The 26,817-nt window shown below is 43.4% G+C and overlaps 1 protein-coding gene across 1 annotated transcript in view; it reads left to right on the top strand.

Annotated features, from left to right (window-relative positions):
- ADAMTS6 (ADAM metallopeptidase with thrombospondin type 1 motif 6) overlaps positions 1–25,987 on the top strand; it is a 319,586-nt gene extending 293,599 nt beyond the window's left edge. The window contains exons 23-25 of the mRNA XM_075066981.1: positions 1,013–1,189; positions 13,850–14,006; positions 22,816–25,987. Of these exons, the coding sequence (XP_074923082.1) occupies positions 1,013–1,189; positions 13,850–14,006; positions 22,816–22,925 (444 nt within the window). The 3' untranslated portion in view covers positions 22,926–25,987. The remainder of the gene's footprint in view (positions 1–1,012; positions 1,190–13,849; positions 14,007–22,815) is intronic.
- Positions 25,988–26,817: the final 830 nt, after the last annotated feature.

Raw genomic sequence — 26,817 nt, 5'->3', positions numbered from 1 at the left:
GGAAGGAGATGTACATGCAATTTTGCAATTCTGAAGCAATTCTGAAACTGCTTCTCTGTCAAAATCTCCTACTTGAATGATGGAGGCAAACAGGTACCAGGAACTTCACTGAGTGGAATTTTGAAGTTATTCTGTCTTCTTTTGTTTCTTTCCCCTTGGTACCTGTTTCCCTATCTTCTTCCCAGTTTGCCTCTCTGCTAGGGTTAGTAACGGGTAATGGAGAGTAGCAAAACAAGGGAGGAGCAAGGGGAGATAGAATAATGACAAGGAAGAGAAATGAGCATGAGGACTTTAGACCTGCCTCCATTCAAGTTCCTGCTTCATTACCTTCTTGCTATCAGAGCCAGCTAACACCAAAGGAAAAAGGAGGGGCAGTATCTGGGGGAAGAGAGAGTAACATCTTGAAGAAAGGGAGGAAAGTTCCTACCTAGTCCAAGAATCTCATTTCTACACACCCCACTAAGGCACTCACCTTTATATATGTTGAAAATGTTCTTGTGCTATGTTCTAGTATGTCACCCTCCATCGTCTGTATGGGATGTAGAGAGAAGCTTTCACTGGTTCTGCTGAGAGTTGTGTGCTAGTGGATTGCACATTAATCTCTGAAATGCACTCAGATTTATTTTCTGAGTACTGATGTACTTGGAATACTTCGCTCAGACACTGAAAATTAGGAATGCGTTGCAGTACAATAAGGTAGATGATAGGCAGGAAAATCTGTTAGAAAATGGTGATGAAGAGAATCAATCACCAACCATCTCATTTATAAAGACTTCTGTATCTGTGAGGATTTTCAGTGTCTGTCATTGTAGCATCTAAGTGCAAATCTCATTTATACTTTATGAGAGTCTTATCCCTACTATGGATAGACAGGGGACATCTTGGATCTTGTGGAAATTGTGATCATAGTTTGGTATAAGTGTACTTGAATATACACTTTCTTAAGAATATTTCTGAAATGCTTATTGTCTTTTCAAATTGTAACTATAAATTTGTTTGCATATTTTTCCAGTGCACTCCAAAATGTGGTCCAGGATTCAAACATCGGATTGTTCTTTGCAAAAGCAGTGACCTTTCAAAAACATTTCCAGCTGCACAATGCCAAGAGGAAAGCAAGCCTCCAGTCCGCATCCGCTGTAGCTTAGGCCGATGCCCCCCTCCTCGCTGGGTTACTGGAGACTGGGGACAGGTAAAATAACAGACCATATAACTATCTGCTACCTTTTCTTACTATTAATATCCATCAGCAGTTTTTAAAAATGAAGAGATTTTGTTCTTAGAAATGAGCTAGGGATGCCTCAGGTGACATCCTCTTTTGTCTCAGATTGGAATGTTACAAAGGGTGATAGTACCCACATCTAGTTACCTTCTGATATCTGTCTGTTGGTTTATATCAGGGTCAGCAACCTTTCAGAAGTGGTGTGCTGAGTCTTCATTTATTCACTCTAATTTAAGGTTCCGCATGCCAGTAATACATTTTAATGTTTTTAGAAGGTCTCTTTCTATAAGTCTATAACTATATAACTAAACTATTGTTGTGTGCAAAGTAAATAAGGTTCTTCTTCGAGTGCTTGCTCATATCCATTCCAGTTAGGTGTGCGCGCGCTGCGTGCACGTTCGTCGGAAGATTTTCTACCCTAGCAACACCCGGCGCGTCGGCTGGGCGCCCCCTGATGTGGCGCCGTTATGGCACCGAACATATACCCCTGCCGACCCGTCCACTCCTCAGTTCCTTCTTACCGCCCGTGTTGGTCGTTGGAACAGTGGAGCGCGGCTTAGCCTTTCTCCACTTCCCTAGCGATTCACCCATTCTAATACTTCTCTAGTTATAGTTATAGTTATAGTTGTAGTTTGTATTTTTAGTAATACTTTGTTAGCTTAGTTACTATACGTAGCTTGGAGGGTTGGGTTTACTCCATCCCCTCTCCCGGTGCCCAGGCTCATGCCTGGTTCACTGGGCTTCAAACCGTGCTCGGCCTGCTGCCGGCCGATGCCAACGGGAGACCCCCATGACTCTTGCCTAAAGTGTCTGGGGGAATCCCACCTTTCAGACAAGTGCCGAATTTGCAAATCTTTTAAGCCGCGGACGAAGAAGGAGCGAGACTTTCGCCTGCGGCAGCTCCTAATGGAAGCAGCACTAGCTTCTCCAGCCCCAGGCTTGGGACTGGCACTGTCCGCACCGTCCACATCCGCGCTGGGGAGAAGTACCTCGTCGGCACCAGAGAGCGCCGGTACCGACAAGACGTGGCACCAGCCATCATCGGTGCAGAAGCCATCTCGGCACCGCTTTCTGTCCCCACGCGCCAAGAAGACCAAAGCTCCTGCGGCCCCGATGCTGGCACCGCAGTTGGAGCCTCAGCCTAAGCCGTGTCGCCCGGCGCCTACACCGACTGCGGCAGCACTGTTACTACCGGCAGATCAAGAGCCGTTGAGTCCGGTGTGTGCCAGCTCCCCGGCACACACCGAGGTTGAGCTCCTCGTCCCGACCACACCGGAAACTTTTTCAACGGCGAGGGACTCATTGCGCTCACTGAGCCTACCCTGCCCCAACCCCCGGCGCCACCGGTGCGGGTCGTCGCGTCAACAGGAAAGCCTTCGCTAATCCAGCCACCCTCCATTGACGCTGGAGGCAGACGCCATTCCAGATCCAGGTCACGACACCGCTCCCGATCTCGCCGTCGGTCCCACTCCCGGCACCGCTCGCAGTCCCGGTACCGATCGCCTTCTCGGTACCGGTCGTACTCGCGGTACTGCTCCAGGTCTCGCTCACCAGACCGATACTCCAGTCATTGGCCAGCTTCCCAGTACTGCTATCGGCGCAGTCACTCGCAGCACTGTGCTTTGTGGTCTCGGTCGACCTCCCGGCACCGCGCCGGTCGCAGGTCCCGATCCACGTCTCGGCACCGATATGCTGCCCGGTACCGCTTTCCGGTGGGACACGACTCTCGGCACCCTGGACCTGCACCGCCTTCGCATGGCCTTTCAGCCCCGCCTTGGCCTTCGCGGCACCCGTCGGAATCCTCGCAGGTAGACAGCACCGGCTATGAACATTCCGAAGTGCAGGGCCGTTCCAGGCACGGGACCCACGGCACCAAACAGGCGCCTCAGTGGTCATTTTGGACGCCGTGGGCGTACCATCAGGCTCAGGGCGATAACACGGGGGCTTCTCGTTCCGCCCCCTTGGAGCACCGTGCACCACAAGCGACGGTGAGCCGCCCCCTTCTGGAGGAAGTTGAGGTCTCCATGGTAGTCCAGGACCCTCCGGTGTATCCGGACCCTGACTCTCCGCACGATCAGGACGCCCTACAGGACACGGCCCTTACTGGCCTGTCATCCTCCTCCTCCCCGGATGAGGCAGTTGCTGGTTCTTCCACATCGGGTCCACCTCCCATTGATCTCCGTGCCCATCAAGACCTTCTCCGACGGGTTGCATTGAATATCAACCTCCTGGTGGAGGAGGTCCCGGAGGTCGAGGACCTCATTGTGGATATTCTTTCGGCGGATGCTCCAACTCGGGTAGCCTTGCCTTTCATCCGCACCATCCAGACCAAGGCGGACACAATCTGGCAGTCCCCGGCATCTATCCCGCCTACGGCCAGGGGCATGGAGCGGAAGTACATGGTACCCTCCAAAGGATACGAGTACCTGTGCACCCACCCGGCTCCGTGCTTTCTGGTCGTTCAGTCGGTAAACGAGCGGGAGCGCCATGGTCAACAGGCCCCGGCTCCAAAATCACGAGAGGCTAGTCGCATGGACCTTTTGGGCTGTAAGGTCTACTCCGCCGGGGGCCTCCAGTTGCGGGTGGCCAATCAACAGGCGTTGCTCAGCCGATATAACTTCAACACCTGGCAGTTGGTGGGGAAATTTGCGGAGCTCGTCTCGCAGGACTCCCGGCCGGAGTTCCAAGCCCTCATCGAGGAGGGTAAAAAGGTAGCTCGCACGTCATTGCAGGCCTCTCTAAACGCGGCGGACTCAGCTGCCAGGACAGTTACGTCTGGGATCACAAGGCGTAGGATATCGTGGCTGCAAGCCTTGGGCCTACCCCCCGAGCTCCAGTACACAATTCAGGACCTTCCCTTTGAAGGCGAGGGCCTTTTCTCCCAGAAGACGGACCCGAGACTCCAGAGTTTAAAAGACAATAGAGTCATCATGAGGTCTCTCGGGATGCACACTCCGCAAACACAGCGGAGATCCTTCCGGGCCCAACCTCACCGCCCGTATCCCCCTCCCAGGCCTCATCAAGACTTTAACAGAAGGCGTGGTCGTGTGACCCGACGGCATCAGTCGGGTTCCCAAGGTGGTACCAATAACAGGCCCGCCAAACCATGAGCGGGCCCGAAATCGAACTTTTGAAGGTGCGCCCGGGAGCAGAGCACCAGTTCTCCCCCAGGATCCTATTTCGTTCTCCAACGGCCTTTCCTCCTTCCTCCCTGCGTGGGCTCAACTGACTTCCGACCGTTGGGTCTTACACACGGTGGAATCTGGATACCACCTCCAGTTTCTTTCGTCCCCTCCTTCCCGCCCACCCTGCCCGTCCCTCTTCAGGGACCCCTCTCACGAGCAAATCCTCTGGCAGGAGGTCCTTACGCTCCTCTCCATTGGAGCGATAGAGGAGGTTCCGCAACATCTCAGGGGCAGGGGATTCTACTCCCGTTATTTTTTGATCCCCAAGGCAAAAGGAGGCCTTCGACCCATCCTAGATCTGCGCGACCTCAACGTCTTTCTAAAGAAGTTGAAGTGCCGCATGGTGTCACTGGGGACCATCATCCTGTCCTTGGATCCCAGAGACTGGTACGCTGCTCTCGACCTAAAGGACGCTTATTTTCATATATCGATTTACCCTCCCCACAGACGATTCCTACGCTTCACGGTACGCAACCAACATTTCCAGTTCACAGTTCTACCATTCGGCCTCCCCACCACCCCGTGCGTCTTCACAAAGTGCATGGCAGTGGTCGCCGCCTATCTCCGTTGCCAGAACATTCGAGTCTTTCCCTATCTCGACGACTGGCTGATTTAGCGGGACCTCCAAGGTCCAGGTCTCCATGCATGTTGCCGTCATCAGGACCCTTTTCCAGTCGTTGGGCCTGATGATCAATGTGGACAAATCCACTCTAGACCCCTCTCAAAAAATAGAGTTCATTGGGGCGATTCTGGACTCCACGCTGGCAACTGCCTCCCTTCCACTGCCCCAATTTCAAGCAATAGTCAAGGCTGTCAAGAACCTGCAGGCGTTCCCAATGACCTCGGCACGCACCTGCCTCAGCCTCCTTGGCCACATGGCTGCGTGCACGTTTGTGACCAGGCACGCAAAATTATGCATGCGCTCCCTCCAAGGTTGGCTTGCTTCTGTTTATCGACCAAGCAGAGATTCCATAGATCTCGTCGTCACCATTCCCCAACACGTTTTGAGCTCCCTCACCTGGTGGCTCAATCCTTCCCTCGTGTGCGCAGGCATGCCGTTCCATCCGAGGCAGCCCACGGCATCTCTGACGACAGACGCATCTTCCCTTGGCTGGGGTGCACATCTGGGCGATCGTCGCACGCAAGGCCTCTGGTCGGCCGGGGAGCTGAAGTTACACATCAATGTCTGGGAGCTGTGGGCGGTCTGCCTCGCCTGCCAGGCTTTCCGGCACCATCTGCAGGGCTGTTGTGTCCGAGTACTCACGGACAATATGACAGCAATGCACTACATCAACAAGCAAGGAGGGTCTCGATCTCCTCTCCTTTGTCAGGAAGCGATCCTTCTGTGGGACTTCTGTATAGCCCACTCGATCGACCTCACAGCGTCCTTCCTTCCGGGGATCTGGAATACACTGGCGGACCACCTCAGCAGGTCCTTCCTGACCCACGAGTGGTCACTCCACCCGGACGTGGCCTACTGCATCTTCCAAACGTGGGGCTTTCCCCACGTAGACCTCTTTGCTTCCCGCAGCAACCGGAAGTGTCAGAGGTTCTGCTCCTTCCGGGGTCTCGACCTGGGTTCAATTTCGGACGCCTTTCTGATCCCCTGGACGAGCCATCTCCTGTACGCCTTTCCCCCCTTTCCGATGGTGCACAGGGTGTTAGGCAAACTTCGCGCGGACAGGGCGCAACTGATTCTGATCGTCCCTGCTTGGCCCTGACAGCATTGGTACACCACGTTGCTGGACCACTCCGTGGCCAACCCGATCCACCTGCCTCTCCATCAGGATCTAATCTTTCAGGACCACGGCAGGCTTCTCCACCCGGACCTGCAGTTCCTCCACCTGACAGCGTGGCTCCTCCGTGGCTAACCCCCTTGGAATTACGTTGCTCGGCCCCAGTACAGGAGGTGCTCCTGGGCAGCTAAGTGGAAGTGGTTTTCCTGCTGGTGTCAAGCACAGGATGTGGCTCCTGCGGAGGTTTCTATCCCTTCTATCTTGGAATACCTCTGGCATCTCAAACAACAAGGCCTTGCAATTTCATCTCTGCGAGTGCACTTAGCGGCAATATCCACGTTCCACGCTGGAGAGGGAGGTTCCTCGGTCTTCTCCCACCCCGTCGTATCCAGGTTCCTTAAAGGCCTGGAGCGCCTTTTTCCCCTGATTCGACGCCCCGCCCCCTCTTGGGACCTCAATTTAGTACTATCCAGACTCATGTCTCCGCCCTTTGAACCACTGGCAACGTGCTTGCTCTTATATTTATCCTGGAAGACAGCCTTCCTTGTAGCCATTACATCGGCTCGGCGAGTCTCGGAGCTTCGAGTGCTTATGGTGGACCCCCCATACACGGTGTTCCACAAAGATAAGGTGCAGCTGCGCCCGCATCCAGCATTCCTCCCTAAGGTGGTCTCCGCCTTCCACATTAATCAGGACATATTTCTACCGGTGTTCTTTCCCAAACCACATACATCCCGTAGGGAGCAGCTGCTGCACTCGCTCGACATCCGTAGAGCGCTCGCCTTCTATATTGAGCGTACGAGACCCTTCCGCAAAACGCCCCAGCTCTTTGTGGCAGTGGCAGACCGCATGAAAGGTCAGGCAGTTTCTTCCCAGCGCATCTCTTCCTGGATAATAGCCTGTATCCGAGCGTGCTATGACCTGGCCTGCGCCCCCCCAGGCCATGTCACCGCTCATTCGACCAGGGCCCAGGCCTCCTCGGCTGCTTTCTTAGCTCATGTACCCACTCAAGAGATATGTCGTGTGGCTACATGGTCGTCGGTGCACACCTTTACTGCCCATTACGCCCTGGTCCAACAATCCAGAGATGATGCAGCATTTGGCTTAGCAGTTCTGCAGTCAGCAGTTTCTCACTCCGACCCCACCGCCTAGGTAAGGCTTGGGAATCACCTAACTGGAATGGATATGAGCAACACATCTCGAAGAACAACAGTTACAACGGTGAGTAACCGTCTTTTTTTAAAGTGTTTAAGAAGCTTCATTTAAAATTCAATTAAAATGCAGAGCCCCCCGGACCGGTTGACAGGACCCAGGCAGTGTTACTGTCACTGAAAATCAGCTTGTGCGCTGCCTTCAGCACGCGTGCCATAGGTTACCTACCCCAGTTTATATAAAATGAGTAACTAGTCTCAGTCCAATTCCTAGTGGACAAGGTTGGTGGGGAAAAATAATCGCACTGATTTTCACACCTGTTTACATTCCTACAGAAGAAGTAAAAAAACTTGACTGGGAGTAGAGATTGAACTAGTGCTTATAGGAGAGGCAACATGGTCTACTAGCTAGGAAACCTTTGTTCCAGTCCCACTTCTGTCACTGCCTTCTTGTGAGACCTTGGACATGTCATTTAAATTATCATTGCTTCAGTTTCCCCCTATTAAAAATATGTACATACTGTTATGAAGTAATTGGAAAATTTTGATTAAAAAGTCCTATTGACATGCAAAGTATTATTTATTGTTATTGTTACTCTTTCATTACTAGAGATGGTTCTTCCAGAGAGGAGGAATAGCTCAGTGGTTTGAGCATTGGCCTGCTAAACCTCAGGTTCTGAGTTCAATCCTTGAGGGGGCCATTTAGGGAACTGGGGTAAAAATCTGTCTGGGGATTGATCCTGCTTTGAGCAGGGGGTTGGACTAGATGACCTCCTGAGGTCCCTTCCAAGCTTGATATTCTATGAGGTTTCAGCCATGTTTGGTGGAGGTGGCAGTGTGGTGAAACTTGTGCTGCTTCTGCCTGTGCTATATCTCTTCTATGGGTCAAGGATATCATGTATAGTTTCCAAAGAGAAGCAGTAAGGTTCATGCCAGGGAAAATTCATGGCAATACTTTGACAGATTCCTAAAAAGGCACCATCTGCTAGCGGTCTCCACAAGCTCACAGTTCAGGATTCTGTATGCTAATTCCCACCAGTGTGATACATGAAAAATATTTATTGACATAATCCCTGGAGAAATATACATATAGATGTAAGAACCCATATTTGAAGTGAGCTATTAAAACTAATATGAATAGAAAGGTTTTTCTGATCTTTTTCTTGCTCTATTTAAAACATTTTAAAATATTCTCCTGTCATTTTGTGACTTTCAAAATACCTGCATGTGTTCGTGCTTGTAAGCCAGAATGTGAAATAGACTAGAAACAAAAATGATAGTGGCCACAGTGAACTAATTTAACAGTAAAACTTTACTAATAATTTTTTATCCCAATTAACCAGAGCTGCTGAATGTTAAAGCAGTTAGAAATTTGAAATTCAGTGAGCATTACAATGAGTGTTGTGTAGTGACTAGAGCATGAAATAGGGAATTAGAACTTCTGAGATTAAATCTGAATTTTCCATTAGTTGACTATGGGAAGGTGTGCATTATCTCTTTTCCTCTGTGCTTCAGTTTACTCACATGTAAAAAGGCTAGAGAGTGTTTTGGGGTGCACAGCAATGTTGCAAGGCATAATTTAATAAATATTTTAAAAGTACATTGAATTCCTTAATTGAAAGGAACAATGGAAGTAGTATCATTACACCAAAATTACTAGGTTGACTTACATTGACAATTGGTGTACAAATCCAGCATTAATTGATATCTGTGGATTTTGAAAAACATTTTAAATCTTATATACAGAGGCATGCTTACCTATAGTATAGGACTGTGGTTTGAGTTGTTATAGCATAGGCAGAACGGCACTGACAGTTCAGTCAATGAATATACCTTGGTTATGCTATAAATAGAGCTACATGCTCTCTCTTTGATCAAGATTTAGCAATCTAAAGTGTGATTTATGGCTTGTTATTAAGTAAGAGCTTGGTCCTTGAAACTGTAGTTCCATCAGTAGTTTATTCTTCATGTGAGTTGATCCAGTGAATTCAGTTGGAGTACTCTGAGAACAACAGTTGGCCATATTAGGCCCTAAGTAATAGATTAAGGCTCTATCTTATGCCAACATGCATGTTATCAGTGCAGATGCATATGTCTCTTAAATTGATGTAAATCAGTTAAGCCACTGTTTAGTTATAGAGCAGCAAAACATGTTTTGGAATCGCCAAAGTATTTCCATTTGAAAAGAACTATTGGTTACACCTCTCCCCACCCTAAAATGCATGGAATCAACTCAGTTATTACAACAGTTATTCATGCAAATGATACACCTCTTGTTCCGAGGCTTCTGTGGGAAATAGTACAGAGCCAGTATGCTACTCTGTGCTTATTTGGAAGAAACCTCTTGTTGGGATATATGCGGGTGGGGGTCCTTATTGCTGAGATGAATATTTCTGCCCTGATCAGTAGTTCCAGTGGTGTCCCATATTACTGTTTAAAAGAATAGTCTAAAACAACAAATACTGTTAGAATAACATCACATAGGAGACATAAACTCGAAGGTTTCTGTCCATCATTAAATCCTTGAAGGGACACTGTCAGCTACTAATTATTTGTTTTTATTAATTGCTCTGCACTTTCCATTAATTATGCCCTAGTGGAAGCTTGAAAATAAAATGGGCATTTTATTTACTGAAAAGACCTAAAGAATGGGAACAGAGGACTCTGGGAACTCTTTATTGTGTTCACTTTGCAGTCTCCAGCTATTCTTCCTTACATGGGAAGGGTATTGGTAGGCTGTGAAGTGAGCAAGGCTAAAGCTTCTGTAAGTCTGGGGAATCACTGAGAAAAGGGAACTCCAGCTGTATGCATGCATGGAGTATGAGTCCTCTTTCCCTCTGGCAGCATGGCTACTTCAGTCGGGGCTGGCCTTATGGAAAATAGCACCGTGGGCAAACTTGCATTTTGGTGCCCCTGGTGTGGTTCGCCCCCTATAGCTCCTCACCCCCACGGGCTCCCCACCCTCCCTTTACCTCTAGCCCCTGCACTATGCCCCCTTTACCCCTAATCCCTGCACTCCCCTCCTGTCCCCCTAATCCCTGCACTTCCTTCACTCCAAGTCCTGAACCTCCCTCATGTGCCCCTAATGCCTGCACTGTGCCCTCTTCACCCCAACTCCTGCACTCCCCTCTTGTGCCCCAGTACCTGCACTCCCTTCATTCTTACCCCCTGCATCTCCCTCATGTGCCCCTAACCTCTGCACTGTGCCCTCTTCATGCCAAAGCCTGCCCCTTCCTGTGCACCACCCATATGCCCCTAACCCCTGCACTGTGCCCTCTTCACCCCAACTCCTGCACTCCCCTCTTGTGCCCCAGTACCTGCACTCCCTTCATTCTTACCCCCTGCATCTCCCTCATGTGCCCCTAACCTCTGCACTGTGCCCTCTTCATGCCAAAGCCTGCCCCTTCCTGTGCACCACCCATATGCCCCTAACCCCTGCACTGTGCCCTCTTCACCCCAACCCCTGCCACCCCTTCTGTGCCCCTAACCTCTGCATCCTCCTCCTGCACCCACATGGTAAAACTGACCTGGATGCAGAGACAGAGAAGCTGGCATTGCTGCTCACTCCCCCCGGTTGACTGGTGCTCCTCTGCCCCACGCACCCTTAGGGGGCTGTCAGGTGGCGGGGAGCAAGGAGCGAGATCAGGGCTCCCTGCGTCCAGGTCGCTGTTCCAACCCGGGCTGCATAAGGAGAGGGCAGGAGAGCAGCAGCAGCTCCTAATGCTCACCTCACAGCACAGGTGGGGAAAGGGAGCCCTGGCATATGTGTTGGGGGGACTGTGTGAGGGAGACTGTGTGTGTGTGTATATGAGAGAAAGTGTGTGTGGATGTGTGTTGAGGGAAGTGTGTGACTCTGTGTGTGTGTGTGCGTGTGACAGTGTGTGTTATGCTGAGGGGAATGTGCGTGTGTGTTTGCCAGAGGGTTTGTCTATACTGGAACTTCGTCGGCAAAACTTTTGTTATTTAGGGGTATTAAAAAAATCACACACACACATGAACGACAAAAGTTTTACTGATGAAAAGTGCTGGTGTAAACAGTGCTTTGTTGGTGAGAGCACTCTCCTGCCGACAAAGCTGCTGCTGCTCATGGGGGTGGAAGTTTTTTGTCAGCAGGAGAGCTCTCTCCTGCCGACAAACAGCAGCCACACTGTACAGATTAGCGGCAGGGCAGTAGTGGCACAGCCGTGTCGCTAAAAGCCTCGTTGTGTAGCCATAGCCTGAGTGTATGAGTGTGCTGTCTCTTTAAGAAACATTCAGGGTCAGGCGCCTGAAGGCTTGTTCAGACACCAGCAGCTGCCAGCAGCTCTGGACCCAGAGAGACAGCAGCACATAGAGATTTCCCCTGTCCCGTCACCCCAGGTCAGTGGAGATTGGGTACACAGTGGGAGAGGGACTCCCTGACATCAGCTCTCACACACACACATGCACACATTGTCATAAGCATAAGTCCCAATTCTGAACCTTAGCGTCCAAAATATGGGTGCCTGCATGAACCCTCCAAGCTTAATTACCAGCTTGGATCTGATATCGCTGCCACCAGACAGGAATTCCAGTGCCTGCCTCACTCTGGTCTCCCCAAAACCTTCCCTGGGGGGACCCCAAGACTCAGATGCCCTGAGTCTACAACAAAGGGAAATAACCCCCTCCCCTTGTCTCCTCTTTATTTCCTCCCCAGGCTTCCCCTCCCTGGATGGCCCTGGACGATCACCCTTTTTCTAATTCCTTGAATGCAAAACAGAGAGATCCAGTTTCTTTCACCCTCCAGTCAGAGTCCTGCATGTAAGCTTTGCAACTCTAACACCAAGAGAGTTTCCCTCCCCCTGTTTCCTTCCTCCCCACCAATTCCCTGGTGAGTTCCAACTAGGAAAAAATCCAACAGGTCTTAAAAAGAAACTTTATATAAAAAGAAAGAAAAAGACATAAATATTCTCTGTGTTCAGATGACAATTACAGGGTCAAGTTGCTCAAAAGAAAAGAATAAACCAGCCTTAAATCCAAAAGAAATCAATTTAAACTTCCAGCAACTACAAACACATGTAAATACAAAAACAATATAAAAACCTATTGACTTCTACCTTTGATACTTACACTTGGAAAACAGAAGATTAGAAACCTGGAGATAGAAGATTACTCTCAGAGCCGAGAGAGCACAGAGCAGAGACACAGACAGAATCAAAGAACCCACACCAAGAAACTTCCTCTGACGCTTTGAAAAATCCAGTTTCCTGATTGGTCCTCTGGTCAGGTGTTTGGTTCCCTTTGTTAACCCTTTACAGGTAAAAGAAACATTAACCCTTAGCTATCTGTTTATGACACAGATACAGCAGACAGGAGGACGCTCCCAGTCTGAAGTGGGAGGGAACAGGAACAGTGGCGGCTTTACACGGCAGTGGTGCGAGGGGAGGGGGGCATCCCTGCTCCAGAGGAGTCACTTGGCTTGGCTTTTCATCCAAATGCCCCCTTGCAGCTCGGATCCCTTGCCCCAGCTCCATATGCTGCTGCTCCGCCTGCCTGCCGCCTCTGCCAGACCACTCTTGGCAGGTCAGGTAGGAATCAGGCAAATCCTGCACATGGCGCTCCCTTTGGTGGGCCCACCCACCCTCAGGGCCAGCCCTGACTTCAGTCATGCTTCCACTATATGGCTTCACCACATTTGTGCCTATTTCTGCCCTTTAAAAAGAGGGTGAGATAGATCACTGCATTTTATCTACGATATATTATTTTGCCCATTTTATTTTTATTTATTCACTATGCTCCACAGAAGCGGGCAACATAAAGGCTGTTGATTTTATGCAGGGACTGGAAAATGCTGTTGTCTCTTAGTTTCTCTGAGATGGTTTAGCACATTGTTTTGAAATATTGATTAATACCTCAAGATTTCTATCCCCAATGACAGAGGTCTCCTGAGGAAACTAGCAGGGAGATTCAAATTCTTTTTCCCTGTGTATTTTTTTCTGTGATCTGAGTAAAAGAGTAACTACATTCAGAGATGATGTCTTAGGGCTTGTTTATATGAAGTCTTAATTTGCAGCAAGCTTCTTATTTGCCTGCTGCACACTAAATATTCCCTAGACTGCTTTAATCCACCCTGCTTTGAAATGGTAGTTCAAGGTAGCTTTACACCACAGCTTACTGTGAAGTGTTTGTATGGACAAGCCATTAGTGTTGTTATAGATAAAACCTAAGGTAGGGTAAGGTAGAATTCTCAGACTCAGCTCTGGGTTGATTCAGGGAACTAGTATTGCATTGTTCTTCATCTCCTTTGTAAGCCAGATTCTTGAATATACTGTTAGAAATGCAAAATCCTAAACTGTTTATGAGTGCCCTTTGCTGTATTAGCCAAAGGAGGTGCTGAGAAATGCTGTATATGCTATCCTTGCCCAATGTTTTTTCTAACCACTACATGTCCATAGAATAATCTATTTTGGAACACATGTCCTCAGTGGCTTTATTTTTTCCAATTTATGTCTATGCCATCCCTGTTCACTCTTCTGCTGTCTTGTTTATATTTCAAAATTTTGACCAGACTTGTTATCCTGATTTCTCTCTTGTCCTTAGTGTTCTGCACAATGTGGTCTGGGACAACAGATGCGAACAGTGCAGTGTCTCTCATATACTGGACAAGCATCCAGTGAGTGTCTAGAAACTGTTCGACCTCCATCAATGCAACAGTGTGAAAGCAAATGTGACAGTACTCCCATTTCCAACACGGAAGGTGAGTTTGGCTTCTTAATGTATTTTATCCCTGAAAAGAGTAGAGCTGAATGACTAATATTCATGAATTATGTATTTAATAATTTTTTGCCCAATCAATCATTGAATGATTTATCTACAAATATTTTTTCATTAGTCAGTGAGTTCTGAGGTAATGGCAACTGGTAATGGCAACTGGTAATGGCAACTGTTGGTTCAATGAAAACCATGGCACTTACATTGCAGTTTCAGCAAGATATTTCTACTCTGTATGATCCCATATGACCACCATGGTGCACTGGCCTGGCCCATTTTACATTTTAATGCATTTGCTATATATTTTTCCTATTATGTTTGGTAATGTTTGCTTTCAAGGGCAAACTCTTTGTGGCAGAGACTATGGGTGAAAGTCCCGACCCTAGTAAATTCCATGAGAGTTTTGCCATTGACTTTGCAATACATCACCAAAACATTAATGGTTTTAAAAATATAATATCTTTACCAATTTTAAAACAGTTAGACAAACTTATATATAAAATAAATTCTGAATAACAACACAAAACAAACACGCACTTTATAAAAACAATGTCCTGGACTGCTACACCACCTCATTCCTGCAATTCATACTTAGCAATATCATGGATGAATTAACAATATACACATTTTGCTCCGTAAATGTTTCAGTCTCTATATGTACTAGTGGGATCTTCTAATACATACCGAGACTCTATATATTCAAGGAACCATCAAGGTTTCTTGTGTATTTAAGATACCAATGAAAGCATTAGCAAAACTGATGATTGCTCTGGTAGCCTGAGAGACTAGTGGTACAATTTTGTAACCATCTACCTCTTGCAATAAGATATTTGAGATTTTAAATAGTCAGTCCTAGAATACATAGCAAGGCAGAAAGAGTGGAAAGTGTACTCCTTATCCATCGAATACCACTCACCCAATAACGTTAACCAAGTGGTGACGCCATATGGGAAAAAATGAAAATATCTAGTGGGTCTTTAAAAATAGGTTAATGTAACCTGGGACCACATGGCATCACTATGGCTCAGAGCTAAGATTACATGCATTCCTTAACTGTGTTTCCACACATTCACTGTTTGCTGTTCTTTTTTGTTAACTTTAACTGTGAATTTCCTTCGTTTATAATGCTTGTTTTGGCATATTTACATAGCTATAATGATTTTTTCCCTAATTTGGTCATATGTACTCTCAACCTTAACTTCATTTTAACATATTTTTTGTCTGGGAATCAGCAGGGCTATTCCCACCACCTATTATTAAGGTTACCCAACAATTTTCCCTATAAGACCATGATTTCAGTTGCTTATAACTGTGCCAGACTTCAACAGATTGTGCTAAAATTTTGCATCCTGGGTTTCTTCCTCAGGCTGAATTGTTTTTTAAATTTTCAGCCAAAGCGGTTTAGTCATTTGCAAGAATGAGGTTAAGGGAGGATACATTGTTTAGTCCATGGAAATAAAATATTTGAAAAGTACTAGCACTCCCATGCTTTGCAGTAGGGACTTGAAATTTGGCAGGGGGTGGCTTTGATGTCAGGGATGTTCTAGTTGTAGTTATGATGAAAATCTGCTCAAATTCACCAAATCATAAAATGTTTAAAAATTGTTGTTTCCACATGCTCAGTAGAAACATCTTTGATTTTAGGAGCTAAAATCCATCAGCCTGGCACTGAGCAGAACTTTCCATTTAATTAAAGCTCTGGGCTGCAGCAGGTTGTGCCAGGTTTGAGTCCTGGCACCTAAACTGAGAGCAGGGTGCCTGTCTTTCTTATGCATTCAGTGGCCACCCTACTGGCCCCAGAAAGTGTGGAGGAGGAGGATGCTAGATTCAAATGCAGAGGAGATAAGAATTAGGGGCAAGGCAGGAGTGTATACTGGGAGAGGACCACTGAGGAGGGCAGAAGTTTGGAGTGGAAGCTGGCAGGTAAGTAGAGGGAAACTGAACCTGGGATGGTGGGGGAGATGGAGACTATCTAGACAAGGAAACTGAGACTAGTAGCCAGGGAGGGAAACAGGTAGGGATTGGGAGCCAGTAGGTGGAAGGAGGAGACTGAGTTTGGGTTAAGAGCTGGGGAGTCTCTGGGCAAGTAAACTGGGACTAAGAACCAGTGGGATAAGGAGAAGGAGGTAGGGGAAAGAGGAGACAGATTCGATGAAGAGCCAGGGTGCAGGGGGAGAACTAGGATTGTGTAAGCAAAGAGACTGGGACAAGTGCCCAGGATCAGGTGGATACTAAAATTAGTTGAGTAGCTCAGGGAAGAAGATTGAGACTGGGAGCCACTGGGAATGGGAAACTGTGAGGGGAGGGATTTGACTTAAAATTCCTGAGATTCACTATTCCTTTGCTGTCAGCAAATGTCTGTGAAACCCACTGGCAAAGTGTCTCATCTCCCTCTAGTGTTGGTCCACATAGAGGATGATGATCTACTACCGCTATCAGTTACTCCATTAGCTCAAGTGACAGAGGATTGCACAGTGATCCTAAAGGCTCCTTCAACTCCCTGCTTAAAACTCTCCTTTGCCATGATGCCTATAACAATCGTGACAGTGGTTAGGCTGCTGGTATGCTGGGACCTCTGACTATAATGCTGACATTGCTACCTTGTACTCATTGCTACCTTGTATTCCCCAGCCAGGCTGTCTGAATCCATCTGTTGTTGCCTCTTGTCTTATACTGAGATTTTAAGCTCTATGGGGAACTTTTTGTTCTGTGTTTGTATAGCACCTTGCACAATGGGATACTGGTCCATGACTGGGGCTCGTAGATGCAATGATAATACAAATAATAATTATAATAATTAATGGGTTCCACCTTGATGATCCATGGGGCTGTCAATATGATGCCACATGGTGGAATTTATTTGTTCAGTTTGCTTTTTTAAAAACCTAGAAAATAACACACTACAAATATGTGAAAGGAATGTTATTAAGGTTGCAAAGTCAAGCATTTGAAATTTAAGAAATGCCAGAATCTTGTAATTGAAGACTATTTCATAATCCATATGCATGTCCAACCTTAATGTTGGCATTTCCTAACTTCTGAGTGCTTGACTTTGCAACCTGAATAACTGTCTTTTAACATCATTTTTATGTGTAATATGAAATACAACATAAAATATTGTTTACTGGTGTTTTCTGACTAAATTGAATGATTAGAAATCTATTGTCCTATTAGAGTTTACCATCATAATATTATCCTGTATTCTACCTTTTAATGCAGAAGGCACAAATTTAGAGTTAAGTCTTTCCTGTTTTGGATTTTGTTTTTAACTATATAACTGCAACAGTGCTTGTATTTACTCTAATACTTGCGTAAAGACACAAGATGGCTAATAGCTGCTATATCAGATCACGTTGGCTCCATAAATTCAAAATTAACATGAAAATGAGTCAGATGGAGATTTCAATGAGATAAGTGAAGCAATGTAGTGTGAGGGTTAGATGGGCATTCTATTTCATCTTTTAGAACTTCTGATTTCAAATTAAATCTTATAATCTCATGTTGTTGATTGAAATATCTTCATAACAGACTTTCCCTTTGTTATCTCGATATTTTTAATTCCAATTCAGATAATATTACACCTGTTATTCTTGGCTGTCTATATCAGTGAAGACAGCAGTATAAAATAAATCCTGCACTTTTTCAGATCAAGAGCTAACTATTAATTTGCTATTAAGAAGTTGTCTTTTGTCCATAGGAAGCAATGTAAAAAAGTCTTTATTAATGGGTATGACTTACTCCCTACTTATCACCTCTTAATTTCCAGACAAAAAGGTCATGCTGTTTAGTAACATAGTGATTGCAGAGGAAAGATCATGTTCTAGGAGCAATAAAGAAGAGGAAGGGATGGGATAAGTTCTTCTAATGAAAACAGTTGTTCTTTCTAATTTTTATCTTAAGTAACAGTTTTAAAAGTTACATTGCCACTAAGGGACACATTTCTGCCCTGGGCTCACAATGAAGATATTCATTGGAGGTTGGTGACATAGGAAAGTAGTTAGGGAAGATTGATAAAGATGCTGTTATTGCCAATTTACATTACCTAGAATAGATCATAATGTATATTGATTCCAACAAGGGTGAGCAGTGCCTACTGTGCCTTCTGTTGAAGTTACTAGGAATACATACATCTGTTAGCACAATTTGGCTCTAAATTATGAAACATTAAAGATCCAACATTTCAAAAATAGGCAACTATATTTTGACTGCAAAACAACTGTTTTCTTTCTCAGTTTATCAGGAGTTTATTACAAATATCTCTGTATGTATAACCTTCTGATATCTATAGTTAAATACGGATTATATGTGTGTAGACTGTATTGTCTCAGAATAATGTGTACATACCATACATTTTCTGCGTATCCCTTTTGGCCTTAAACAAAATCCTCTTAAATATAATAGGAGCTGAAGTGTTTTGAATTAATAGATGAAATGGCCCTCATCCATTTAGTCTACATGGCCAAATTGCGTGTGTTATTATAATGTCAGCCTTAAAGTAAATGATCAGGCAAAGTCTTTTAACATGCTGGTGGTGACAGAAAGCTTTTAGGATTTCAAGAATTTACTAATCCTAAAGATCATAACTAATCGCAGGCTTTTATTTCATAAAACCTTTTCTTCTCATAAAGATCAACCACTTTTCATTCATCTCAAAGTAGATTGAGCTAAGCAGACAATTCCAGCTGCTCTTAGTGAATCTACTTAAAATTTATTTTAAAATTATATTATTTAGTTTCTAAACAAGCAAAAAATTGAGTTTGGTTATATATTTGGTACAAAACTAAAGTCAAAGTGAATGTTAGTCCACATAACCAGAATGGAACCAGATTGCTAGAATGTAAAATTCAAAAGCTTGTAGAGGAGTTTTTAAACTAAGAGCTGGGGGAAAGCTGACAAGTGCAGAGTACCACCAGGTTCAGACAGACAGACATATCCTGTAGGGGAGGATTTATTAAAGGGAATACTCTATATCTTAGTAAAGAGGAGAAGACAGAAATTGATAAATTAGAGGTAGGTACTGAAGAGAAATAATCAAACAAAAAGGAGTTCCATTCGATTACATGACATGAAAGCACACAACTAAATACTGACAAGTTCTTCTATAAAAATGCTAGAAGTCTAAGTACGAAGACAGGTGAACTTGTGTGCCTGGTATTAAATGAAGATGTTAAAATAATCGGCATAGTAGAAACTTGATGGAACGATGATAATCAATGGGACACAGTAATAGCAGGGTACAAAAAATATATAACAGTACATTGTGCTGGTGGGGGAATGGCACTGTATGTGAAAGAAAGCAGAGAGTCAAATATAGTAAAAATGTGAATTAATCAAACAGCACCATAGAATCTCTATGGATAGAAATTTCATGCTTGAATAATAAGAGCGTAGCAGTAGGAATATACTACCCATCACCTGACCACCATGTCTCTCTAATGTCCTGGGACTGACATGGCTACAACTACACTGCATACAGGATGGTGAGGGTGATTGTGAAATGCTCAGGGAGATTAGGGGGGCTACAAAAACAGAAAACCCAGTAATAATGGGGGATTTCAACTATCCCCGTAGTGAATGTGTACATGTCACCTCAGGACTTGTTGCAGAATTAAAATTTCTAGACACCATTAATGACTGCTTCTTGAAGCACATAGTTCTGGAACCTACAAAGAGAGTGACAATTCTTGATTTAGTCCTAGGTGGACACAGGATCTGGTCCAAGCAGTGACTATATCTGAACCTCTTGGTAATAGAAACCATGCTATTATCAAATTTAACATACTTGTAGGATGAAAATTACCAAAGAAATTCACCATAGTAGCATTTAATTTAAAAAATGGAGACTACACAACAGTGAGGAAGGTAGTTAAATAGCAATTAAAAGGAACTGTCACAAGAGTGAAATGCCTGTAAGCCACATAGAAACTCTGTAAAAACACCATAAGAGAGCCTCAGAGAAAATGTATATTCCAAAGAAAAAAAGAAAAAAATCAGAGGAGTAAAATTTTCCACCAGGGCTAAACAACAGTAAAAGAGGCAGTTAGAGGCAAAAAGAAATCATTCAAAGATTGGGAGTCAAATCCGACTGAGGAAAATAGAAAGGAGCATAAACTCTGGCAAGTCCAACGTAAAAGTATAATTCGGAAAGCGGAAAAAGAATTTGAGGAGCAACTAGCAAAAATACACAAAAACTAACAGCAAATTTAAGTTTAAGTACATCAGGAGCAAGAAGCCTACCTAACAATCAGTGAGGCTACTGGATGTTGGAGGTACTAAAGAAGCTCTTAAGGAAGACAAAACTGTCATGGAGAATCTAAATGAATTCTTTGTATTGGTCTTCACTGCAATGGAGATTGCCACATCTGAGCCAGTCATTTAGGTGACAAATCTGAGGACCTGTCCCAGATTGAGGTTTCAGTAGAGGTGGTTTTGGAACAAATTGAAAAACTGTAATAAGTCATCAAGACCAGATGGTATTCACCCAAGAGTTCTGAAGGAACTTAAATATGAAATTGTAAAACTACTAATTATTATATGTAGCCTATTGCTTAAATCAGTCTGTACCAGATGACTGGAGAATAGCTAATATAATGCAATTTATTAAAAAGGGCTCAAGGGGAGATACTGGCAATTACAGGCTAGTAAGCCTAATTTCAGTACCAGGTCCCTGAATGGCTATTAGCAAAGATGGTCAGGGATGCAATGCCACACTCCAAGTGTTCCTAAACCTCTGCTTGCCAGAAGCTGGGACTGGGCAATAGGATGAATCACTCAGAATTGCCCTGTTGTGTTCATTCTCTCTGAAGCATCTGACACTGGCCAGTGTCAAAAGATAGGACACTGAGCTCGATGGACCACTGGTCTGATTCTATCTGACCATTCTTATGTTCTATTTGTTGTGTTTGTACCTGGCAGCCTGTGTCACAGTCATCTTGATAAAGTTCAGAGCCATTTTTGTCTGGGAAAGTGTAACTAGCAGTGCATGAAAGAGCAGATTCAAAATTGTAAGGATATGAGAATGAGAAAAAGAAAGCAATGATACTACTTGTCACATTTAACATCTGCTTGATCTCTTTGTTTCTGCAAGCCCTTCATTGCAGAGTTAGAACATAATAGGCCAGGTTTTGACAAATTGTCACTGATAAGGGTAACATATTTGCTGTTAGAAGTGTATCACTGACAGAATATATCATGACATTTGAAATATTCAGAATTTTTTTATTTTCTAAGTACATATGGCAGCTGAATCCAGACTTCCAGGGTCACCTGAAACTCCACCTGAATGCCATTTTGTCTTCTTTTATGCAGTTTCAGATTTCCTTATAGTTTATGTGGTGCATCTTTGCAGTCTCAGTAGCGTCTTCAGGTATTTGTGGTTTACTGGTGATTAAATAACAGTGGTTTCTGTGGATAATCGTTCCCACAAAGAATAAGAATGGCTCTGCGAAACCACTTCCCTATAACCACAATCTCATGCAGAAGAGACTATTTCATCAATCACATATCTATTTTAAAACAATAGCTGTGAGAAGCTTCCAAAGTACTGTGTCCACTATCATCCAAATAGCCACTTGCTGAACTAGGCTAGTGTGTGTCCATAGAGAGGGTAAAGCAAAGAAAGGTGGAATGGAGATTCTGGAAATATTATGAAGCCAAGGGACAAATCCTGCTTGTTTAAAATGCATGCAACCCCACACTGAATCACTGAATCCAAGAAATGTAGGTTTGGAAGGGTCCTCAAGAAGTCATCAAGTCCAGCCCAATGCTCTTGAGGCAGGACCGTGTAAACCTAGACCATTCCTGACAGGTGCTTGTCCAACCTGTTCTTAAAAACTTCTAATGAGGGGGATTCCACTACCTCCAATAAAGGAGGTAAGACTTTTTGCTAAAAACCAGAGAAACACTTATCTTTCCCCAGTTTGCACATCACTCTGGGGATTAGACATCCAGATGCCTAGAGTGATGCAGCAGTGAGCATATCAGAGGCAGAAATGTAGGCAGGGAAACATAGGGAACTTTTACTGCATAAATGTAGGTGCCAAGCAAGTCTAGTACCTACAGGTTTCAGTCACAGCTGACCAGGATTTTGTGAATACCAGTGGGGCCTGATTCTGAGATTTAAGCATCTAAAGTGGCAGTTAGGCATCTAACTCCTTTTGTGAATGTAGACCTAAGTAAGAAAAAGCCCTTATATGGCTGTGAGTTTCAGATGTAGAAATGGCTTGTCTCCCTGCAGAATATAAAGTGTTAAAGGAGAAGAACAAAACCTACAGTAAAACTCAGTGCCATGCTGTGCTGCGCTGTACAGTCAGTGAACTCACACTGCTAAAACCTTTACTAATACTGTTCATTTTCCCAGTCGCTGCTAGTGGTTATGCATGTTCTACTTCAGAGAATCTTATAAATGCACAGATGTGGTACCAAACAATGCAACCCAGGCTAGATTTTGGATAACCTTTCACTGATGAATAAAATAACTTCTGAGAAAGAAGCTATAAAAATATAAGAACGACACACATATTTCTTAGCTGTCTAAAGTGATCACTTATCCCAACAAATGGTAATTCTTTCAACACAAAGTGGGCATACTTATAAACGTCAGAGAGAGAAGACCTGCAAATATTTTAATTACTTTTTAAAATACACTGTATCTGCTAAACTGTACTAGAAAGAACATTTACACAGAAGGAAGGTGGATAGACAAAGCAGAAGCATGCTAAATCTCAATAGCTTTCCTTTTGTATCTTTTAAATTTGTCTGTCTAATATGTTCCCTTTTATGCCCTCAATCATCAGAGTGCAAAGATGTGAACAAAGTGGCTTATTGCCCACTGGTGCTGAAGTTCAAGTTCTGCAGCCGAGCATACTTCAGACAGATGTGCTGTAAGACCTGCCAAGGACATTGACCCACAGAAAGCAAGAGAGAGTGCCTTGTTATATCATTGTGGAAATGTGTCCATCGAAGAGAGCCACACAGTGGAATGGGATTGAGGTCCTTGCAAATGCATTACCCTGTGGAAAACGTAACCACTGGTCAGCCCCAGCTGACAGGATTTCAATATTATTTTAACTTCTGTGAAGTGGGATTTATTCATCCAAAGTGCTGGACACAGTATAAGGAGGGCATGCCAAATTGGAGAGATCCACACAACACATATAGAATAGCTTACTGTGGAACATTTGTGTTCTTTTGACTAAATCCAATAGTCTGTTTACCTCCTTGGACCATTAAAGTAATTTTTATTATGGACTTAGCAATGACACTGAATCCATTTATATTTAAAACTGTTTAAAATGTAGCTGTTATGACTTGGTCTACTATGGAAGTAAAGAAGAATCAAACAATCTTAAGTCATAGCTTAAAATGTTAACTATTTTATCTCATTACACAGCATCACAATTTAAATTATAAAATGGGCTTGGAAATGTTATTTAAGGAGCAATTATAAATCTGAAGTAAAGAAAATTATATTTTTTCCTTCATTCCACCTAATTCCCTTAGGAGTAATCCATATTTGCTGAACACTGCTGTGAGCCATATATTAAGCTAAACAAAACAACCATGAGGAACTTAGTTTTAAGAGGTGCAACAGTTATTGCAGGTGTGCATGAAATACAAGTGTGCTGATAAATCTGTGCTACAGATATATAGCCATTTTGCCATTGTACAAGTGAAGCTGAGATGTCCACTAAAAGGGAAAAACATTTCAATACCATGAAGCAGCCAGATTTCAATAGTGGTGAAGACCACAGTGCTGCATACTTCACTACTAGTGTATAGGCTTACATTTTATGACTCCAATTCACTATTGTTTACATCACTAGCCACAGAGAGGCATCTAGTCATGTTTTACATGTTACTCCCTACTCATCATCACCAAGAAGTTCCAGTGCAAAAGATAAATGTACTGTGTAATAATAATAAGGCAGTCTCTCTGCAAACTTTGCTGACAGTTACAGTGGGTTCCAGATGTTCCCTTCTTTAATACAATAGAAGGGCATTTATTTATGAGAGAGAGTGTTTGAATGCACAGGTTTGGAGACTGTAACACAGTGGCAAGGATTACAACCAAAGAATAAAAGAGTTATGGGGACATTTTGGTCATATTACCATAATCTTAATACTCACAGAATACTTTTTTAGTTAATACTCAGAGTTGCATTTAAATGTGAAACCAAACTACTTGGGCAAGTCAGATCCAGAATTTAGCATACTCCTCTTCCCCTTCCCCCCTTGATAGAAAGTTCAACAAGGAGATAAGGAAAGTGGGTACTTGTTTATATTAATATATTGTACTTGAACATTTGCAGTTTGCAGCAGGTACTTGGTGAATGTGCTTTTGTGACCAGCTATGTCTCCTTTGTTGTAGTGCAATTAAAATTATGTGAACAACACGTTGTGTTAACACTAAAAATCCAATGGCACTTTTTAAAAAAAAGTACTCTTTCAGTGAAACAAGTAAGTTCAATAAATCACATGAAACCTAAATGTCAGTATATATAACAAATAATAATAAGCCAAATGTGTTGCACACTATTTACTAATGTGAATTAACAAGGAAAAATAGATATTCTTAACAGGATTCTTGTACTATGAAACATGTTGACAATCTATATGTGGCATTTTATGTAGCCCACTTATTCAGAACCATCAAACTCCTGTCATCTGCTACCTCTTGACAGTGTTTTTCACTTCCTTACACATGTGACCAGTGGAATTCATTTCCAGTAAGCATTACTTTACTCATATATGGCCATCTGCTGCTCTCAGTCCCTGTGTTCACAACTCCCATTGTCACTGATTCTCAATAAATAAATAAAAAAATAAAAACTGGGAGTTGCATATATGGATCAAGGACAGGGTACAGCCCTTAGTTAATGAGTAAATGACCTTTATACATTCTATTGAGAGAATAACTTGGTGCTAGCATGCGTTGACTAAGTCAAAAATATGATAAAAGGGAAAGGTGTTGCTGTGGCATTCTCTAAGCAAGCAGCTTCTTTGTATCAGGATCTGGTTTCCTCCAGGGCATAATTGTGTTTATTAGCTAATGTGTCTGTTCGACTAACAAGAAAGGGTTTAAAAAAAAAGTATTCAAAATGAACCTTTTTTTTTTTAACCTCACTTAGGATATTAAAGTTGCAAGGAGTGTTTCCACAGACACATTTTGCTCTCTCACTGGTGCTAGAGGACTAGGGAGTCCAATGTTTACTCTGCAACTTAAAACAGCACTGAGGTTGGAAATTTAAGAAACTCCCTGGAGCAACATTGATTTGCATTGTTAAAGGGAACAAAACCCAGAATGTATTTAAATTTACAACCTAAATGACACTTCTAAGACCTGAAAATAAAACCTAATTGAAAGGAAAAAAATCATTGGTTTCCCCAGCACAGTTCATTGCTGCTGCTACACTGTAGCCACCTATGTAAGCTAAGCTAAATAATGTTATATTCTTAAGTAGTAACAATAGGACTATTTGTTTAGGCTGTATAAATATGGCAGGCCTAGAATCAAATAGTAGAGTACTAAATACACAGAGCAATCTGGTGCCAATACTTCCATTCAGCAATATCACCAACTGAAGCAGATCAAACTAAAAGGAAAAAATTCTATAAATAAAACCCCTCAAAGTGTATACACCCAGAAATAATCCATTTCATTAGGAACTTTGTTAATGGAGTGAATGTCACATAGATATCCTTAATAATACAGACTGAAGATATCTTTGTATTATTGTGATTAGTTGCTTATTATTTTATACTCAGTATTAATGTGGTACACTGTTACTTTATTATTATTTTTTGCTTTTGTAAATTATATTCTAATTTATTGTCATATTTCCTAACACATGTTCTACATGCATTCTCCTGCTTGTAATGAAAACAAAAATATTGTAACACTTGATGCAGTGAAATTCCACACCAGGCACAGATTTGTTTTTAACATAGTTAATTTAGTAAAATAAAACTGCAGCTTTTAAAAATGGCGTCCATGGTAAAGTTGTCTGTTCCCTGACATACAGATGCTAGAATTCCACAAGCACGCATATTTCCTTCCTTCATCAAATACATTTAAAACTGTTTAGGATGTTTTTTTTCCTATTTATAGATAAAACATCTATATGTTCTCTCAGAAATCTGTCCCTGACTGCAGCAATATTTGTCATATATGAGAATAACAATAAAGACAGGAACTGTGAAAGACTAAATCATTTACATTATCAGGAAAATATTTTAGTTAAGCAATAAATGTTAAAAGAGATCAAATCAGGAAAGGAATTAATNCATGTTACTCCCTACTCATCATCACCAAGAAGTTCCAGTGCAAAAGATAAATGTACTGTGTAATAATAATAAGGCAGTCTCTCTGCAAACTTTGCTGACAGTTACAGTGGGTTCCAGATGTTCCCTTCTTTAATACAATAGAAGGGCATTTATTTATGAGAGAGAGTGTTTGAATGCACAGGTTTGGAGACTGTAACACAGTGGCAAGGATTACAACCAAAGAATAAAAGAGTTATGGGGACATTTTGGTCATATTACCATAATCTTAATACTCACAGAATACTTTTTTAGTTAATACTCAGAGTTGCATTTAAATGTGAAACCAAACTACTTGGGCAAGTCAGATCCAGAATTTAGCATACTCCTCTTCCCCTTCCCCCCTTGATAGAAAGTTCAACAAGGAGATAAGGAAAGTGGGTACTTGTTTATATTAATATATTGTACTTGAACATTTGCAGTTTGCAGCAGGTACTTGGTGAATGTGCTTTTGTGACCAGCTATGTCTCCTTTGT

Source organism: Chelonoidis abingdonii, chromosome 6 (genome assembly GCF_003597395.2).
Source record: "Chelonoidis abingdonii isolate Lonesome George chromosome 6, CheloAbing_2.0, whole genome shotgun sequence".
Taxonomy (NCBI): Eukaryota; Metazoa; Chordata; order Testudines; family Testudinidae; genus Chelonoidis; species Chelonoidis abingdonii.
This window is presented reverse-complemented; position numbering and strand designations above follow the sequence as displayed.